Below are 21,299 nucleotides of genomic sequence, written 5' to 3'. Positions count from 1 at the left end.
AAGAAATTGTACTTGACTGAAGTGGAAGTCTAGGCTGAATTAGTCCCCTTTATAGTAAGCTTCTCTAAATTGAAACAAACAATATATAACCATACAATCTTCTCTAGTCTTAAGTGCAGAGTGGCTAGCATGTCAGCCCAAGGAGGCGTGAGCCACGAGTTCAAATTAAACTCGTTATTTTTTTAAAATGCTTTTATAATAATGGTAAAATCCACCCATATATCCCTACCTTTTTCCTTGCCCCCATCCCCATGTTCCCTATGGTTCAGACAAGTGCTAGGATGACAGCGTATTGAGAAAGTTAAAAGCATGAAATAGCACTAAACAAAATCAATCGAGAAAAAATATTTCTAATCGCACAGATTTATTGTTGGTCTAGATCTATTACAAATTTAATTAACATGGCTGATCCAAACTAATTGGTAAAATTACACTTTGTATAAGCTTTGTTGTGTTTTTTTTTTTTTACTGTTTTTCTTGTTAAGAAATAATTTAACATGTTTTGGAGTAAATAACTTTGATTGAATAGCAAACCTTTTACTTTTCAATTTGATTGTAAAATATAGTAAGTAAAGTAAGAAGAAAAATAAAAGTACCCTTTTACGACTTTGTGATCTATGGGACGAGATATGTAAAACAGCTTCTGTGGCTGCTGTTAACAAAGATGTCATGTGACCAGCACCTTTACTTCCCCAATGCATGACATGTATCCATTAGATTTACTGTTCTTTCAGAAAACCCGATTGTTTTAAATTGTTTTAAATCTATTTATGGTTTATACATTTTGACATTAACATAAGTTTGTTTTTTGTTTTTTTTTTGCTACATCCCTTTCAAGCTCTTTGAACAAAAGACAAGGCCTTACATTGTATTTATTTATTTATTTATTTCCTTCCAGAATTGGGTATCGCCTGGACTAGAGCCACCATCAGGCTCTTCCTCTACAGAAGATGAAGTTGACGGCTACATAGAAAACCCAAGCCAAGGAACAAACAGCAGTTTCGAAGAGTTCCGCTCCCTGAAGTTTCAGGTGCGGTTTCGCAACCTATTCACAACAGCTCCCAATGCTTTAAGATGTCCATTACCCTGCTTCAAGTAAGCTTTTATTTAAATCATTCTTTTTTTTTTAAATTACAATTTTTGTCATAAGTTTTATTTACCAACATAATGTGCTGCTATTTTAATACAGTGTATAAATATTTATTGTTAGTTTTCATGCTTGCATAATCTTTTGCTTGACAGTTGGGCAGACTCCAATGAGGTGTGGACAAATATGTTAAAGAAAGAACTGACGTTTCAGAAAGACTGTGGCCTGTTTGAAAATCATCCAGAATTACAGCCACGTATGAGGTCTATACTGCTTGACTGGTTATCAGAGGTATGCCTGTGTTTTTATAGTTTGTTTACACAACTTGACACTAGCAGCAACTAAATTTAAGCATAAGTCTGTAGCAGGGGATGGGGAGTACTACTACAAATGGTCTAAATCAAGTTTCCCCACCGCCGCCTGGCTGCTCAGGTCGTTCAATGCTCATCATTCTTCTTGTATTTTGTCCTTCACCCTCTGCAAAGACTTGATGTGTCAGTGTTAACAATTCTGAAAACCATGCATTTTAATGTTCTTTTTAAGAGGTGTGCACATCTCCGCCTAAGCAGTATTATCCTGATAACCTTTTTTTTTTTTTCATGATTATCCTCCAAGGTCTAAATGGGCAAGCATTCAGAAAAGTTGCAAAAAGCATTTCCTATCCAAGAAAGTACAAACTACAAACTATTGGCACTACATCCCCCCCCTCCCCCATGATCACAAACAAGCTTGGACCATGGTGCACTTAGCTATGTTACAGCAAGAAAGATGTGTTACACAAAAGCGATATAGACAAATGCTTAGACCGTGGGAGGGAGTAAACCAGAGTGTTTTTTTTTTCAGTACAAATATCGGAGGCTTTTAAAATTGTCTCATGGGTGTTAAGAGAAATAGAATTGTCATCAATTAGTGAATTGTCAAGCAAGTCCTTTCTTCACCTTCACCTATCCCTTAGTCTGTTGGACCATTGGGGGCCATACACAAGATCTGTTGACCATCTTTCTCCATTCCTCTCTTGTCTTTTGCCTTTGGTAGAAACAGTTTCAATGAAAGTCTTTCTTGCTACACTTTTAATTTGATAACTAACAATCTCTATGCACTTTAGTCAGGTTTTTTAAACTAACGACTCATCTTTTAGGTGCCGAACATTGTTTTTTTTTTCTGTATAGGTATGTGAGGTATACAGGTTACACAAAGAGACCTTTGCCCTGGCTATAGACTTTATTGATCGTTACCTGAGTGTTACCAAAAACATTCCTAAGACACAGCTTCAGTTGATTGGCATTTCTGCACTTTTTGTGGCTGCTAAACTGGAGGTATGCACTCATTGTTGTTGTGACTTAGTTTAGAATGTTTAGCCGAGATCTTGTTAATATCTTCCTGTTATATATTAAGTTACTTTTGTCGAATTCTAGAGAAGATGTACATTCTTGTTGATTGTTTTATGTAACCTCAGTACATTTTATAGCTTTACTGAGCTTTTTTAAAACAAGTTTTTTCTTCTGGTCAACCAATCTCTTCTGATACTCCTTGAATTTTGTTTTTTTACTATGTTGTTAAAACCTTTTTTTTTTCTGTAGGAAATCTATCCCCCAAAGCTTACGGAGTTTGCTTATGTCACAGACTCAGCTTGCTCTGAATCAGAAATTATCAGACAAGAGATGATTCTAGTTAAGGTGAGACTTGTTTAAATATGCATGCAACAAATGCATGATTTCATCAGAATAAACCAGTTTGTCGTTAAGATTGCAGGATGTGTCATGTATGTTAGAACTCATTAGCAAAAGTAAAAGGTCCTGAGCATAACTTGGAATCCACCACTAGAATATTTGTAAATAGTTACAGAATAACGGTACAATGTTTTTCAGCAAGTGACATGATAGTGGAATGCTGACAATAATTTTGATGTTTGTTTTTATTTCACACCAGGCTTTGAAATGGAATCTTTCCCCCATGACTGCAAATGCCTGGCTGGGCGTCTACCTCCAGGTTGCCAACATAGATCACATCCAAGACCAGGAGTTAGGCTTTGTGTTTCCTCAGTATTCTACACATGCTTTCATACAGATATCTAGAGTAAGTCCAACCCATCGGCTGTCTCCTGAAATTTTCTGTATATAAAAAAAAAAGTGGGGGTTTGGAGTCTCTAACATTCATGTTAAGAAGAAATTTTTAAGATTTATTTTATCAAAGACTCAGATTGAATCGTCACCAAGTGACTAGTCTGTTATCTTGTTTCTGGCTACCTTATGTAATATTCATTAGCTATTAAATGCAGTTAAGCAGTTTCTAAAGATACCAATTTTAATTCTCGTTTAAAAAAAAATTATTTTTTTTTTACAGCTCTGTGATCTCAGTCTGATGGATGTCGGATCATTAAACTTTCGCTACAGCGTCATCGCAGCCTCAGCTCTCTATCACCACACAAATGAAGAACTGGTCATGGAAGTTACAGGTAAACTTCTGTCATTGCCTATAGGTGTCAAAATAAATTAAATTGCCATCATGTTAAGGTCTATTTTTTTTTTTTTTTTTTTTAAATCTCTATTGATCCAAATGATCAAGAGTGAGACTTCTACTTGGTTCTATCAAACACTGAGTATATGAAGCATAAAAGTATTTCCAGTGATGTTTTAATACAATTGTACCAGTTAAAGGATTTTAATCTCTTAAATTTCATTGTTGCAATTCTTTTTTTTTTCTTAGGCTACAACTGGGCAGATCTGTATCCTTGTATTAAGTGGATGGCTCCTTTTGCTAGAGCAATACTAGACGTTGGACAGTCTCCCATCAAGTTTTTCCAGAATATCAACGCAGAGGATTGCCACAATATACAGACACACAACGTTGACATGGCGCTGGTGGTAAGTTGTTTTTTTTTTTTATTGGACATTTTTATTGACCATTCATCATCATCAAACTCCATTTGAATGAGGGCTTGAGGGGCTCAAATCCTGTCTTGCAAAAGTCCTGTACAGAAACCCTGCTGTCTGGTGCAGTCGAAAAGAATATGAGACACGGTTCCCAGCAGCGGGTTGGGGGGGGGGTGAATCAAAATTTGTCCATAGCCGTGAAAAGTATGAGCCAGCAGGACAGTGTCTCATATTTTATTGACCATTGAGGTCTTGAATTTATACAGTCTTGTGACTCACCAGTGAGTTATTTGTGCTGTGAATGATTTGTGAGTCATTTAACTGTCAAATTCTGTGACAAAACTAACCCATTTGTTACAATACCTATTTTTAAATTTTATTTATTAGCTCTACTTTAAAAAATCTAGCTTAGTTGTCAAAACTAAATTGCTGCAATGTCAACAGAGTGTTTTATTTCCTCATTCTGAGAATTTAACAAAACATAGTAATCATAATTTATTTAACAAATAGGATTTAAAAAAAAAAAATATTGCTCTGTCGTTAAGTTCAAACCAAGCAGATAAATGTTTATTTGAACATAATTAAGTCTTCAATGTCATCTTCTAGGATCGTGCTGCTGTTCACCAAGCAGCTTATAAAGAGAAAGAAAAAGAATCGCCAACTTCTCTTGATCTCTCTGCTCAGCTGGTTGGCCTCCTAACACCGCCAGCCAACAAAACCAGGCCAACAGAAGAATTCACAGACGAGGAACCTGTAAGCAGTTAACACTGCTTTAAACTGATCACCAATTTAAAAGTCTTTCTGACATGGACTGAATCAACAAAGAAATTCTCTTTTGAACAATGTGGGATGTATGGATATGTGTGTATATTCTGACTTTGGATTATATGTGTGGGTATGTAATTATGACTTTACTGACCTTTTTTTTTTCTACATAAATTTTGTGACTGAAATGATTTGGGACCAATGTTTGTTAGAAATAAAACAAGATAATAAATGTTCCAAGATGATGTATTATAATTTGTTAATGAATTAGTACTAGCTGACTAACATTGCCATGTCTTTGTGTTTTGTTGATGTGTTTGAAATGAAATGTATTCTATGGGCTAAGTCGAGGGACCAATTATTGAGGCTAGCTAATTTGTGTATGTACTTAGAATATAATGCTCATCCTCTTTTTTTTTTTTTGTAACTTGGGTTTAAGTCACTGACCATAATAATTAGTCACTTCTTGCATCAGCCCTTGATGCTACATATTCAAAAGATTAATTCACAGTTTAAATCAGTGTAAAATTGTTTCATTTTATTAGTTAGACAAGTGTTGTTGTTTTTTTTCCATCTGCTTTTACATAATTTTAGTGCTCAAGTATCCATTTTTGAAAAAGTGATTTCCACCTAAAATCACTTTTAAAAGGTTATTAGAATTTCAGAAGGTTATAATGAAATTGGAAAACAAAATAAATTTGGACATTGGTTTGAAAAAATTTAATGAATGTATAAGATTAAATGCATTTTTATGGTTGTTTTATTAAAATATGATTGTGTTTTAATGTAATGCAGGAATATGTGTCAGTGCAGTTAACAATGTGCTTTACTATCTGAGTTTATACCATGGAGTTGGTACTGACACTACACCAGTACATAGTGTACATACAAATTTATTTTCAATGAAATTCTGAGAAATTTATGTAAGAGTACCACTTTTCCCCCCCTCCCCCAAGTGATCTGACTGTCGTAACTCAAATGTGAACATTTGCATAGTGATAATTTTTTTTTGGTTGCTGGACTCTGCTCAGCTGTTGAAATTAAAAAAAAAATTTGTATTAAGCCTAGCTCCTCTCTGCATGGTGCTTTATTGGCTTTCTTTAATAGTAATGGCCTCGGCTGACTTGGTGTTCACAATTTTTTTAAAAATTATAGGGATATCATGATGTGCTGTATGAGAAATTTTTTTATTTTCTACCCATGTGCCTTATTAGTGACATGAAGTTTACAATTTTATTTAATTGCTGCCTTATTTTCTCACACCATGCTTCGTTCTTGATATAGTTATAAGTTTTTTTTTATTTCTGTAATGTGATGTCTGAAAGAGTTTGTAAAGATAACTATTTCAATAGTGGATTAACTGTTTTCCGAACAGTATTACTTCCAAACCCAGCAGTGAATTAAAATTAAAACAAACATTGCAACTATTTTTTTTTTAATTGCTGCGAAATATTTTTAAATTTAAATGCTGAGTTATTTTTTTTTATCACTGAATGTCATTTTCAAACAGCTTTTATAAATACATTGTTGCAATCGGGTGTTTTGTAAAGCTCATTTCATCATATTGTGTGATTTCAAACAAATTTTAGTGATCTTTATGTCAAGTCTTTTTTTTTTTTCTGTACCACAGTTTCTGGTTTTTCAGGGGGTAAAGCACAGGTTACCATTTTCAAACCCAGATCTGGCACATGACTTATTTAAGATGGTTCAAAATGTTCATTCTTTATACCTCATTCTTACCAAGAGTTCATTATCTGCATCCAAATTTTTAGTTCTGTTGACTTCATATTTCATACTAGTATGGGCATTACACATAAAGCTCTCAGACCACTATGTAACTCCTCTAATGGAATTTTTTTTTTTTAATTTCAGATGTATTTGCTTAAAACTTTGAATTACTTTTTTTAAGTATGAAAATATTTGTTAAAACTAATTGTTGAAGTTTGTAAAAGTTACTAAAGGTTAAAATTTATCTTCAAAAAAAAATGTTAGATTCTTCTGTTGCTAATTAGAACATTGTTGTCAATGTATTGTGATTTGTAAATGCTTTGTGGGTTGATCCTTACCTCCAAGGGCATTGTAAAATCATCTTATCTTGTATTGTAATGGCATTTCTAGGCATTTAAACAGCATTTTGATGAATGGCTACTCTTGAACTATAGATTCTATGTTATTAAGGCTGTATAGGAACTCAAGTTGTGTGGCAGTGGCTTAAAAATGTTAAAATGTATGTCTGAATGTTTCAGGTATTCTGAATAAATAAAAAAATTTAAACAGAAAAAAAAATTTTAGCTTGTATGCGTCATTATGTTTATAAGAAATATGTGTCTGTATTCATTGTATGATGAACCTTTGCTGCTGATAATATAATTCTGGAATGAATTGTTTTCTGACCTAGATAGTATATATAGATATTTATCACTTGTTTGTCAACTTGTACAATGCATATTATGTATTTTCTTGAATGAAATATTTATTCGCTTTTAGAATTTCGGCTACTTTTTTTTTAAATGTAAGAGCTTTCCTTTTTTAAATGGTGAACTTGAGATCAGAGAATTGTCTAATTCTATATATATATATATGCTTATGCCTGATAAGTTGCGAGTGCTTAACATTGTCATTTAATTTATTGCCGACTTCCATGCCCTTTTTTTTTTGCAGCATTGAAATATTTTACGTATCCATGGTCATAATCATGAAATGAAATATTGTCATTGATGTTGAAGAATCACACGAAGACTTAATGTATAAGAGTGTGCATGTGAATTATTTATTGAGTTGAGAAATATGGGACCCTCCCTCGCCAACCTCTAGCCTGCCTGACGTGGGGATCATGTGCTTGTGTGACAGGTGAAGCGGGATGTGCAATCAACATTGATAGTCTTGATATTACGGCATCAAAAAAAAAAAAAATACCCCGGATAATTTGTAAACGGGGAGATTTTTTTTGCATTGATGCTGAATAGGCAAATAAAAACTGTTAGATAAGCATCATAATTTTGTTACAGGATTAATCCTTTTAGAGGCATTTTATACATACATTCTCATAATAACTAGACTATATATACTTTTTTTGTTTGTTAACTGGCATGTAGATTTTATAACAAGATCTGTATTCAGCAGCAACTATTGCAATTATTGTATGCCACCATATTGTGAGTCAGATATTTGTGTTCAGATTTGACCAGATTGTAGGCCACTTAAATCTCAGTTTTTTAATATATTTTTTTTGTAATTGCCGCTTTTCGTTTTGGTGAAACCAAGTTCATTTAATAATACATTTTTTTTGCAACGCAAACAATCCTGGTGGTAAGACTACGATGTACATTCATGTCCTAGTGTAATTACATTTGTTGTATATGAAAAAATAAAAATAAATAAATTAGAAATGAAATTATTTTTTGTTTTGTAATTTCTTTTTCCACATCACTTTTTGAAATAAATATTTTGTATACATTTCTTCCATAATGTTTTATCTTGTCATAGCTAGTAAATAAAATTTGAATTTTTTGTGTGTGTGTCCATGATGCCACTTAGCCTATTCGTTGTCATGGTTACTTAAAAAAAATGTTTAATATTGTCAGCAGAAATGTTGTAGTGTTGTTTTTCATTCAGAAATCAAAGATGTTTCCTTCAGTTGAAGAGTTCCTCCTCGGCTCTGTATGTTGTCTTCATTCCATTGCAATATGTATGAAGCAGAAATAAAAAGTTTATTTATTTCCACAATTTATGTTCATGCTTTTTTATATTTTTCTTTTTAAAGAAGAGCTATTTGTGCTGCCTGCCTAATTATTGTCTTCTTTTGCTATCCATTTTATATAAGCACTAGATGTGAACACTTAAATTGAGATGATCTATGTATTAGACAGGGTTTTGAATCTATTGAATAAATTTACAGGCTGCACTTAAAACTCACCAATACCCTGAATTATTAACATTTGATTTAAATTGATCTCCCTGCTTTCTGGCCAACAGTAATTTAATTTAATTATATATATATATTATATTATATATGGCTCCTTTTGTCTCGAAAGGCAATGGATGCGCCCAAATGAGTCACTGGTTTTGGCTTAATCTTGAGACAGTGCTTTTAAATCCCTGGAAGACGGAATATACATCCATAGCAGATCCGATGGAAGGCTTTTTAACCTGGCACGTCTTGAAGCCTAAACGAAAAGGCGTCGTATCTTGATAAGGGAGCTGCTGTTTGCCGATGACGCGGCACTCGTATCTCACTCACAAGGAGGTCTACAGAAGCTAGTGAACGCCTTAGCAGCTGCTTGTCAAGAGTTTAGCCTTACTATAAGTCTCTCCAAGACCGAAATCCTGGCACAAGACGTCGCAGAAATACCTATAATACAAATTGGGAACCACACCCTTTCAGTGGTGCAGGAATTTACCTACTTGGGTTCAACAATTGTCAGTAACCTAGACTTAGACATCGAGCTGACAAAAAGGATAGGAAAAGCTACCACAGCATTGGCAAAACTCTCCAAGCGCGTCTGGGAAAATGGTAAATTGACCACAGCGACCAAAATCCTAGTCTACAACGCCTGTGTTGTGAGCACTCTCCTTTATGGCAGTGAAAGCTGGTCAACATACATGTACCAAGAGCACAGATTGAATAGTTTCCACTTGCGCTGCCTGAGACGCATAATGGACATCTCTTGGAGGGGCCATGTCTCCAATCAGGAAGTTTTAAGATTGGCCAATATGAACAGCATGTATGCTCTCCTGACACAAAGAAGATTACGCTGGCTCGGACATGTCACCCGCATGCCAGATGGTAGAATCCCGAAAGATATCTTATATGCTGAGCTTGTGGAAGGAGTCAGACCCAAGGGCCGCCCAAGACTAACATATAGAGATGTCTGCAAGCGAGACATGAGAGCCTCAGGCATCAGCGAAAGTATGTGGGAAAACATAGCCAAAGACCGGAGACAGACTGTGCGTGCTGGGACAACCCTTGCTGAGAACAAAAGAATTGAAGCGGCTTTAATCAAGAGGGATAAAAAGAAAGCTGCCCTGTCTGCTAGCCCTAAATCAGAGGCATACACATGTACGAATTGTGGCAAAGTCTGCCGTTCTAGAATTGGCTTGATTAGCCACACCAGATTCTGCCCCGTCTCAAGATTAAGCCAAAACCAGTGACTCATTTGGGCGCATCCATTGCCTTTCGAGACAGAAGGAGACATATAATAATAATAATTATTATATATATATATATAGCTAGATTATAGATCTAGAACTAGTTTTGTAGATCTAGTTATGATGTATTACAATTTAAGATCTAGGATCTATTGTTTCAGTTGAAAAGTAGTTTAGTTCTTCGAGCATATTCATTAATCATGTTATATATATTGTCCAAACTGTAATGCACTAGATATAGTGTCATTCATGATAATGAAGGTAATATTTATTAGTATAGTAACAGCTGATCCCTCTAATTTAATGGACCTCATTCACCAAATAAGAACAGTCACATGATAATATTGATAAAACAACGGGGAAAAAACTGTCATGTGATAACCATTTTTGATTAAAATTATATCGTAATTTGTATAGAAGAGATAGAGAATCACGTGGCTAAATTTTGTTTGTTTACGATTGGTGAATGAGGTCCATTAGATCTATAAAACCTAGATCCAGGCCAGAAAATAAACAAGAAAACACAAATTAACCATAGGTTTGTAGAATAAATTTTTTTTTATAGCAGTTATATAATGCATCAATTATTCTGGCCTATATAACTTTAATACTAGTGAATTAAAAAAATGAGTATGCTTTTCAAATATTTATAAAGCTTACAAAATGTCTGCATTGTAAAACAGTTGAATTACCAACATAATTATCTTCTATAATTAACGGTTTAATAAAACTACCCCAGTGTTTCTCAAACCTTTTCATGTGACGCTCTCCCCTAGACAAAAAACCCCCCAACAAACTTAAGAACCACTCCATCGACAATTATAAGGGGTCTGGGAAAACTTTGCAAGATGCCCTTAAGACGGAATGAGGTCAAGCGGTTTTTTTTTGTGTACATTCCGAGCTTCAGAAATTCCTTTTTCTGTCGTCCAGAGCACTAAACCCCACAGTCTGAGAACCGCTGCACCTCAATGAAGAATATGTCTGCATATGATCAACAAGAAAATTGAAATGGGACTGAGACTGGCCAGCCAGCATCAAACACAAATTTAATTTCGATTTTTATATTGAAGCCACAAGAAAACATCAGCAAACAATCATTCAGGATTCAGAAGATTACGAACATGACATGGGTAACCGGATAGACCAAAAAAAAACATAAACTAGATGACAATGTTTAACACAGATATATCTAGATTTACGTGTGTGAAATGTTTAAATAACTCTTTTACAATACCTATATATATACTTATAACTTTCAGTCTTCTATCCTTGCATACACACATTTAAAAAGTCATTATCTAGGCATTGATAAGCCTATAATACAGATGCACGGTTAACCTTTTTCTTCAGTTCTGCGAGTGGCCTGCTGTCACACACCTACTCCCCCCCCCCACCCGCCAAAAAAACATTTAAAAAATGTCACCGCTAGATCTGTGGGAGGGACCAACATACACCCCACTGGTATCTTCATTTCGAAGTCCTTTCTCCTCCAGATTCTGGAAGTTTCTGCCCTCCATACTGATGTAGCTTGTGTCTTCAGGAGTATACTCAGGACTCCGAGAGCCGAACGTGCTTTGATTCCATAACATGGCGTCTGGCAACATTCCGGGTGTAGGTGACAGTGGACTAAAAGGAAAAGGCAAAAATACGAACGGGAACTGCGTTTGTGGGGAGGCGATTGGGAAAGAACTGCTGCTTGGTGGCATGGATTCTCTCCCATGGATAAATGGTAAACTTGGCAAATGTGACGTTGGTGAGTCAAGCAACATCTGCTGGAAAGTAAGGTCAAAGTTCGGAGACAGTGTGGGCGTAGTTGGAGGTGTGGGTGGTGATTCCTTAATCCCAGAAACCATCGGGTGAGACAGGAAGTTTTCATCGTCTACAAAAAAACTGATCAAAGGATCGGAAGCGTTGTACTGAAGAGGTTTGGGTACAATTTTTGACGCACATGCGCCATCGTCATCTTGGCTACCAGAATCCGTCACGGCTGTAGCCGAACAGTTTTGCGACGTTTGTTTTTTAATGTCCGTCAGCGAAATATCGCAAGCGGCATAAAAAGAAGAGGACACTGGTGTTATGTCTGAAGATCTCCGCCTTTTGGTCAGATTGGTGCTCACTTCCGGAATGCTACTGTACAAGTCGTTCAAGCTGGAGTGAGTGCTGCCTAGAACGTTCTCCTTGCTGGGGACACGTTTTTTCGGCTTCTGGAACTCCACGATGCCTTGGCAAACAACGCAAAACCCACTGTCAGATACAAAGGGAAGTCTCTCGGCCCCAATGTCACTGCACATGCACATTTTTATATCCGACTTCTGAGAAACGTCTTCGTCGGAATGCCGAACGGACTTTTCCGAGCGTTTAAAAAACGGACGCTTCTTTTTCGTGTTCATTCTGGCAGAGCTGTTAAGTTTGTTGTGCACAAAGTTCTTGGCGCTTGGCCTAGCAGGCAATGCTGGAGGAGAGTCGCTTTGCTTGCTGAGTTTAAGCCTTTGGACTGAAGCCCGGAGCTCGTCCAGTTCCTCGTAATCGTTCTCAAAGTCCGACTCGGAGTGTTTCAGGTTCACCTGAAGATCACCGGTGCTGCTGGATCTTTTCTTGGGGGTGTCTTCTTTTGGCGTGGAAGAGTCTTTGGTTTTGATTTCTTGGTAGTGAGGGACGGATCGTTTGTCGTCTTTCATCAAAGGAAGTGTCATAGTCCGGATAGATGCAGTGCTGTTAAGCTTCAGGTCTGACGTTGTCGATTCGTAATGAGCTTGCTCGTCTGATTTCCTCGAGGTTAAGTTAATGTCTTCTGATAAATGATGTGAATTTTCAGAGTTCAGGTTTTTGGATGCGATCTGAAGATTTTTTTCGGAATGGGCTGAGAACAGGACGCTGGAGTTCACCTGGGCTAATGAAGGGACCGCTTTTATGACACTGTATCCCGTGTCTTTGCTGGGAGTCTGAGAGGCAGCTGTGTTGTCTTCGTTTTTGTGTACTTCCAGCTGATCTGCCAGATCCGTGGTCAGCTGCTCATCGCTTTCCACCAAGGCCTCCAGCTCAGAGCTGGTTCTCCCAACAGTAACCCCTTGCTCCGCGTTGACTCTACTGCTAGACTGCCGCCCAATACTGGATGAGTAAATTTCTTGTTTGATTGCAGACGGCGAGACGGACAATGTTGGAGACGTCCCCGTCAGGGAATTGGAGCTGTCCGACTCTGACCGATCACGTGACGGGTCGATGACGACAGGGATGGTATCCAGGAGGTGCTGGAATCCCTTTTCGCTGACCGTCACTGAAACGGTCCTTGGTCTCGTGTTGCTGGACTTTCTGGCTATTTGCTTCTGGGCTAGGGCTAGGCAGATAGACTGCCGAATGGCGCTAAGGATTTCTTGAGCTTCGTCACTCGAAAACTTAAAACAGCTCTGACCAGTGGGCGAGTGCCTGGAATAAAATAAAAGGATTTTGTATTTAATTGAATCATATAGGCAACATCTAACGTGTTCTTTTCTACTTTTATTTAACCCTTAAAGTGCTGAGCTGTTTTACAATGAATGGAATTACAATTCTGATGTTTAGAGGCTTAACTACCACACGCGTTTTAAGGGTTAAAAATACAAGTTTGTCACGTCATTCATTCAAAACACGAATCCATATCCACTCAGCTTAAAACAAAATCTATTAGCACGCCTGTTGTCCTATTCACACACCTTTTGTCCTCTCAAGAACTCATTCTATTCGCCATTCGCTCTCTTAGTCAGTGGCGTAGTAACCATGCCGCGAAGGGGTTCATTGCGTGTGGGCCCATGACTATTAGGCGACCGAAAGGGGTCATTGAAAGAGAGTCGTTTATTACCGTAAAAGATGTACAAGAGTTGAGTGTCATGACACTATTACTTGTAAGAAGTCGTAACAGAATTGGGTGTCACATGGTGTCAGGACACTATTACTTATAAGAAGTCGTAACTGAATTGGGTGTCCCAGGGTGTCAGGACACTATTACTTGTAAGAAGTCGTAACAGAATTGGGTGTCACAGGGTGTCAGGACACTATTACTTGTAAGAAATCGTAACAGAATTGGCCTTCCCAGGGTGTCAGGACACAATTACTTGTAAGAAGTCGTAACTGAAATGGGTGTCCCATGGCGTTAGGACATTATGTTTCACAAAACGATGAACCTACATTAAATGCATTTGTGTAAATGTACTAATACTTGAGGCGCGGTGGCTGAGTGGTAAATCGCTTGGCTTCCGAATCGGGGGTTCCAAGTCAAATCCTGGTGTAGACCGGGGTTTTTAATTGGTACATGACGAAAGGGTTGCTGGTTGGTCGTTGTGCTGGCCGAATGACACCCACTGGTACAATGCTACGCCACTGCTCCCAATTCTAATCTATATCCATCAAAGTATCCACTGTTGATCTGAAATGAATACTCACGGTCCACACTCGATCATCAGCACATCTGTAAGTCCCGTGATTGGATTCTTCTCCACGTTAAACCGAATCAGAGTGCTAAGAGCCCAACTGATGATGCAAGACTGAGTGTCGACCAGGCTGATGCATGCCGGGGAGACGTTCATTGTCATCTGCCCGCTTAGATTCCATTTCTGGGAGTACTCATTGTCAAAGACCTTCACAATGTAGCTATCTGTTTGAGATAAGAATATTGTATCAACTTAAATTTTTTATAAGTATTGGCGGTTGCATGGCTTCATAAATAACCCTGATGTTTGTAAAACTAGATTATCGAACTAGAATCAAGTGCTGACCATTCCAGAGTTCAAGAAGCTCTTAATTATTATATTGTTTATTGTTCATAAAATAGGATTGATATTACTTCCTTTTATTATTATTATTATTCGCACTTGGAATAATTTATTCTTTGTTTCGTTACAGTATAACTTGTTTGTTTAAATGAAATCATAATTTAAACTCCTTAATCATTCATAATTTGGTATTCAGGCACGAGCACTTCTTTAACAAGATAATAATTTTCAGACTTTTAATATCCTTTTAAAACCCCAAGCAATGCCGGGCTAGACCGCTAGTAATACATATACCAGCATATTATTATGTATTTTAGGCTTATTCGTCGCTTTTTTATGTAACTTATATTCGTATCGTTGTGTTTTTTTTCTTCCTTTATTTTAAACACGATTTTTTTTATGTTTGAAAGTCTTACCTTTCTTAGTCTCTATCTGTTCTGGAGTTAACATCTGCTGGAGGGTCAGCATCCAACTGTAGGACTCCAGGTCGGTGGCGCCGCTCAGCACGAGGATGGGCTGCTTCTCCACTATCTCAAAGGCGTTGGGGTGCGTCTTGGACTTGGCCGACTGGATGCAGGAGATGTTCTCCAGCATGAAGGTGGTCTTCTCATTGTCCAGACTTTTCCAGCTGGACTCGCTGGTGTACAGGTCCAGCTTGGCAACGAACTCGTCGTTGGACATGTTGGTCATCTTGGTCAGAACTAACCAGCGCCTCCGCCATGTCTAGAGAAGAGAACCAGGCCAATGTTAAGCTGCGTTCACATTGAGGAACAGTTTTGGATTTTCGAATCATTGAGTCAAAAACTTTGTACACAATCAAATCCTCACATCGTTATTAATAGAATGTTGATATAGTAGTTTCGCAATCCAGAAAATATCAATGTTTTAATTGCATTGTGAGATTTGGAGTATGAAAAGTTTTAATTGCATCGACTGGCAACACAATCGCAGACTCTTTGGCCCACCAAGGAGGGCAAATTCCACCCACTGATCAGGCTGTAAGCTTTCATCAAGCCATGGCTATAATACAAAAAACAGAAATGGAAAAGTGGTTTGAGTGCTGGGACAAGTCCCAAAAAGCCCGTGGAGTCTGGGAGCGCATAAGGCGCCCTGACCGCACTTCCCCGTGGTGGAGGCTGTCCAGGCCTGAGCAAGCTATTATAGCACAGTGCAGGACAGGCCACTGTCCTGTTGGCTCATATTTCTCGCGGCTATGGCCAAATTTCGATTCACGGTGCCCTCGCTGCGGGGAAGAAGAGGAAACCGTGCCTCATATTCTGCTTGACTGCCCCAGACATTCATGCACTACGCAAGACAGCAGGGTTTCTGTCCAGGGCTTTTGCAAGAGAGGATTTGAGCCTCTCAAGCCCTCACTCTAATGGAGTTTGATGATGATGATGATAATTGCATTGTGAGATTTGGAGTATGAAAAGTTTTAATTGCATTGTGAGATTTGGAGTATGAAAAGTTTTAATTGCATTGTGAGATTTGTTGTTAAAAAATGCTCCGCGTTGGAGTTTGAATTTGTGAAGTTCGTTATTTGTTCCATTATGATTGTAGATCTAACATTTTTTTTAAGTTAAGATTTTTGAAGATTATTTAAAGTTATTAAAGTGATTAGCCATATGTGTGTAAAGATAAATATTATAGTTTGTATCAGTGGCGTAGGTAGGGATGTGGGGGACCACGGGGCTTGACCTCTTTAAGGGGGCCCCTGCATTTTGACATTCGACATCATGACATGAGATAATGGCATAATATTTAATGTAAAAACAAATTTCGGTTGCTCAATGGGGTTCCCCCTCCCCTCAAGTCGGGGCCCGGGGGGATTTTCTAATTTGGAACCCCCGTTCCCCCACCCCTCCCCCCATTCTAGCTACGCCACTGGTTTGTTTTATGTATTATCGACTATAATAAAACGTACAGAATTACGTGTTGGCCGGATTTAGCTCCACTAAAATATCTGCTTTAGACCAGATACCATTAAACTCTATTTTAACTTTTCTAAGAAAATTTAGGCCGTCAGAAAAAAATGAGCTACTTATTTAAACGGCCACACCTTTATTTTTATTTGGCGCATTATTTTCAGTAAGAAAATGGTTTATAAGGACCAAGAAGTAATAAATAAACAAAGTTTTCTCCCCTTGTTGATGGTAGTTATAAATAGCAATGCCTCCACAAGGGAGTACAAATACAATCTAATTATCTTTGAAATAGTTGTCACGGCAACTTATAATGTTGCAACTGAGTGTCCTCTTTAAAAAAAATATAGACATAAGTGGGAAGGTCTGCCGCCTACATTGGTACAGATTACTTTAAAGCAAAAAATTAAATAAAATAAAGGGAATCAACTCTTGGTTTCTTGTATAAATATACATTTACCTTCAGTTTTCTCCCTTTGACTTTTGATGATTGTTTGATGTCGAGGTAACCGAATTTTTGAGTTGGTGAGTCAAATAACATCTTCATGTGATGATGTCTTAGTCAGTTCTGTCACGTGTCCAGGCCATGGTTTGAGGTTATAAATATGAAGAACAACAACTCTGTGAATGAAAATATTTTTATCAGTATTGACCAATATAGAAATTAAGAACACGCAGGGAGCACCCACTGTTAAGATATAGTGCTGTCTTCATATCCGAGCTCGTAGCGGTATCAATGAACACTCCCTTCAATTATTGACACAACTTTTGTGAATGAGAGAAAATGGCAGGACGAGAGGGAACGTGTGAGATGGCCTTCAACAGGATAGCTGCCAATTAAAAGAAATTTCTATAAATCAAATAAGAACATAAAACTAAAATGTTATTTAACCTTGGTTAGGCCAATAATAGAATATGCATCCTCCGTTTGGGACCCCTCAACTCAAGAAAACATTAAGAAACTGGAACAGACACAAAATAGAGTAACACCTTTAGTTAAATCACTAAATTCAGAAAGCCTTCAGGACAGAAGACGCAAAAATAAAGTAGCTATTATACATAAAACACTGAACCATAATCTTCAAATACAAAAACAAAATCTAATAAAATACTCTGAAAGACACAAAGATAAAGGCATATTTCTCGTCCCATATGCTAGGACAAATTTGTACAAATACTCCTTCTTCCCTAGTGCTATTAGAGCATGGAATGGGTTGCCTGAGCTAGCCATGAAAACCAGAGACTTGGCAGAATTTAGTTCATTGGTTAATATGCATGACTGAATGCATGACGCGTAGGACGTAATCATCTTCTTTTTTGAAGTAACGTCTGTATTATATAAGATAAGATAAGACTCGTGTGGTATGCGCTTCGGCATGTCTCAATGGTCCCGGGTTCAAAACTTGCCCTCCACCAATCCTATCCTTCACCTGTCCCTTAGTCTGTTGGACCTTTAGGGCACCACACAGGATTTGTCGAACGTCTTTGTCCCTTCCTCTCTGTCTTTTGCCATGGATAGAACCTCTTTCAATAGCAGCCCCGTCCATTTTTTTATGTTGTCTTCCCATCGTTTCTCTGTCTCCCTCTTCTTCCTTTTCCTGGTACTGTTCCCTGAAGGAAGGTCATTGCTAGCCCCGAAGATCTTGTGTCTGTAATCTCTTTGTCTGTGATGTGGTTTTTAAATGTGACCTACAGACCTAGGATCCTTATGTAGCATCTCAATTCCATGGCTAGGATCCTCCTCTCTAGTTCTGCAGTCAGCGTCCAAGACTCGCAAGAATATAAAAATGCGGCCATGACCAATCCGATCCACGCGGCCAAATTTTAATTTTTGTTGGAACATGCAAGACCAGTAATAGCCTAGACGTTAAACCCAGACCCGAGCATTTTTATTGCAGAAAGCGATACATTGTCAACCAATTCAGAATTGTCGTGTGTAATCATTAAAGATTCTGAACCAAGATAGAGTGGAAAGAAAAAAAACAAGATTGATTGATTAAATGGTTTTCTAGAACTCATATTACTTTTATTCCTATGAACAGATTCGTGGTACATATGGCTGATGATTTTAAGTTAACGTCGTCCTATACTAATGGTTAACGAGGGTATTTAGCGGTCTGCACAATGCCCAACCAGATGTTGGAGAGCACTGTCTCATGGCTAAAATAGCCCACAAACTTGTCATCAATGTAATCGTGGAAGTATTCTAGGTTTTGAATAAATTGCATAATTTTATTATTTCGCTATTTATTTTTCAAAATTCATTTGGGGGCCACCATATTCCTTTCGCCTAGAGTCTCCAGTTATCTAAGGCCACCCCTGCAGTTTTACCTTAACTCTTTCAATATTATTCTATCGCTTTCTCCGTCCGCCTCTCTTTCTTTTCCCTGGTATTGTCACCTGCAGGAAGGTCTTGCAGAGTATTAAGGACTTCGTCATATCGCCAACCATTTGCGTTTATGACACTAAAGTGCGATACTTAAAAGATATAGGACCTACAGTGGCGTAACTAGGGCGGGGTTCAAATTTGAGGGGGGGAGGGTAAAATTTGTTTTACATTAAATATTACGCCATTAACTCATGTCATGATATCGAATGTCAAAATGCAGGGTTGCCTAAAGGGGTCAAGCCCCCCCCCCACCCCCAAATCCCTAACTACGCCGCTGAGGGCCTATCTTTTAGCTGCATTTAGACTTAATTCGATATATAAGAAGTAGAACATTAATTATAAAACTCTATAGATCTAAATGAAAATACAGACGTTGCAATAAACATAAAGCAACTCGAGAATCAAGTTTTACCTATCTTATCTTATCTTATAAAATACAGACGTTGCAATAAACATAAAGCAACTCGAGAATCAAGTTTTACCTATCTTATCTTATCTTATAAAATACAGACGTTGCAATAAACATAAAGCAACTCGAGAATCAAGTTTTACCTATCTTATCTTATCTTATAAAATACAGACATTGCAATAAACATAAAGCAACTCGAAAATCAAGTTTTAACTATCTTATCTTATCTTATAAAATACAGACATTGCAATAAACATACAGCAACTCGAAAATCAAGTTTTACCTATCTTATCTTATCTTATAAAATACAGACATTGCAATAAACATAAAGCAACTCGAGAATCAAGTTTTACCTATCTTATCTTATCTTATAAAATACAGACATTGCAATAAACATAAAGCAACTCGAAAATCAAGTTTTACCTATCTTATCTTATCTTATAAAATACAGACATTGCAATAAACATAAAGCAACTCGAAAATCAAGTTTTAACTATCTTATCTTATCTTATAAAATACAGACATTGCAATAAACATACAGCAACTCGAAAATCAAGTTTTACCTATCTTATCTTATCTTATAAAATACAGACATTGCAATAAACATACAGCAACTCGACAATCAAGTTTTACCTATTGTTATAAACCTGGTGGTGACACAGATGGTCGTAACTGTGTGTGTTTTTAGCCTACTCAAATCATCCCAGTCCAGCGCTAGACGAGCGGTCAATCGTGACCAGTGACAGTACACGCCAGTTCGGCAATGACCAGTGTCGTATCTTATCTTATAAAGTACAGACGTTGCTTCAAAAAAGAAAAAAAAAAAAAGGATGCTTACGTCCTACGACCTACATTTACAATTTTTTAGAAAAGTTTTGATTAAATCTAAATCTTTAAGCATGTAAACACGAACCTAAAATTATATATTCAAAATAGTAATAATAATAATAAAAAGAACAATAACACTTACATTTCGAAAAGTTTGAAATCAAATCTAAAAAAAAACTCAACAAAAACTTTATCGACCATTTGGAAAAACAGATAAATCCGTAACTCTTGATTCTAGAGACATAATTTCAATAATCCCTTTGAAAAGAATCACATAGAGCAACGACAAGTCTGCCATCTAGCGGTATGAGACAAAGCATATTTTTAACACATTTGTTGACATAGAGGGCGGTGTTATCAGACTCTGTCTGATAAACGATTAGGACATACTAGCAACATCCTAATGAAGACATCCTTTTTTTTTTTGCAGATTCATCACGACTTTTTTATGACAAGTTCTGATAATCGCAATTATGTATATACGGGATGAAAATTTGAATAATTAGAAGTATTCAACCTTTGAGATCTTAAAACTTGTAGGACTATTATATCCCCCAGTTTTATACTACTTGCTGTCTAGTATATGTAAACCCGCTATATACAGTTCAATAAAGCGCATTGTAGCTACTAAAACGTATCTACAGGCATAAAGGGGAGGAAACTTTTTAAACGAGAAAAACATTAAAAATACTTATTTAAAAAGACAATAACTCATTTATACAACTTATAGAGTGATTTTTTTTTCTCATAATAACTAATGAATGTTAGATTAAATATTTTTTACCCAGTACCCAACCCCCCCCCCCCCCCCTTCCCGAAAAAGAATTCTGGTTAAGCGAATGTATAGATCTACTAGACTTCATAATATACAATGATTGGTCTTTACAACTAGACTTAAAACACGATGCGCACAATTTGTTACCACATAAATTTATTAAACTCTTCAATCAATAGTTCTCTACGTGTGAAAATTCTTTCACGAACGTGATAGTCCTTTCAAAACCCATGCTGGATCTAGATCTAGGCCTAGTTCTCCAGCCCAATTTAATTATTATTGTTTTTTTTTTTATAATTTGAAAAATTCTTCAAACTAGAGTTTTCCCCCATGTGTTTAACGAGCTTATAATTCTTTT

At 37.0% G+C, this 21,299-nt stretch overlaps 2 protein-coding genes across 9 annotated transcripts in view; one reads left to right on the top strand and one right to left on the bottom strand.

The window, feature by feature from the left end:
• Positions 1–8,451, top strand: part of LOC106065422 (G1/S-specific cyclin-E-like) — a 36,494-nt gene extending 28,043 nt beyond the window's left edge. For all 7 annotated transcript variants that reach the window (XM_056035978.1, XM_056035977.1, XM_056035979.1 and 4 more), the window contains 8 exons: positions 899–1,095; positions 1,243–1,378; positions 2,257–2,403; positions 2,668–2,763; positions 3,017–3,163; positions 3,431–3,542; positions 3,794–3,951; positions 4,567–8,451. In XM_056035978.1, the coding sequence (XP_055891953.1) occupies positions 899–1,095; positions 1,243–1,378; positions 2,257–2,403; positions 2,668–2,763; positions 3,017–3,163; positions 3,431–3,542; positions 3,794–3,951; positions 4,567–4,725 (1,152 nt within the window). In that variant the 3' untranslated portion in view covers positions 4,726–8,451. The remainder of the gene's footprint in view (positions 1–898; positions 1,096–1,242; positions 1,379–2,256; positions 2,404–2,667; positions 2,764–3,016; positions 3,164–3,430; positions 3,543–3,793; positions 3,952–4,566) is intronic.
• Positions 8,452–10,417: 1,966 nt separating this feature from the next.
• On the bottom strand, positions 10,418–20,537 carry LOC106065420 (uncharacterized). Of its 2 annotated transcripts, XM_056036320.1 has the most exons (6): positions 20,309–20,537; positions 19,972–20,142; positions 17,001–17,161; positions 15,035–15,341; positions 14,290–14,500; positions 10,418–13,296 (listed from the first exon to the last, which is right to left on the bottom strand). In XM_056036320.1, the coding sequence occupies exons 3-6, from the start codon at positions 17,085–17,087 to the stop codon at positions 11,283–11,285; spliced, it is 2,619 nt and encodes an 872-aa protein (XP_055892295.1). In that variant the 5' UTR covers positions 17,088–17,161; positions 19,972–20,142; positions 20,309–20,537; the 3' UTR covers positions 10,418–11,282. The 2 variants fall into 2 exon arrangements, with proteins under 2 accessions (XP_055892295.1, XP_013079683.2); XM_013224229.2 differs by lacking the exon at positions 19,972–20,142.
• Between the last annotated feature and the right edge of the window lie 762 nt (positions 20,538–21,299).

The sequence above is a fragment of the Biomphalaria glabrata genome, chromosome 7, assembly GCF_947242115.1.
Source record: "Biomphalaria glabrata chromosome 7, xgBioGlab47.1, whole genome shotgun sequence".
NCBI classification, from domain to species: Eukaryota; Metazoa; Mollusca; class Gastropoda; family Planorbidae; genus Biomphalaria; species Biomphalaria glabrata.
Note: the sequence above shows the minus strand (reverse complement) of the source record. Positions and strands in the feature narration are given on the sequence as shown.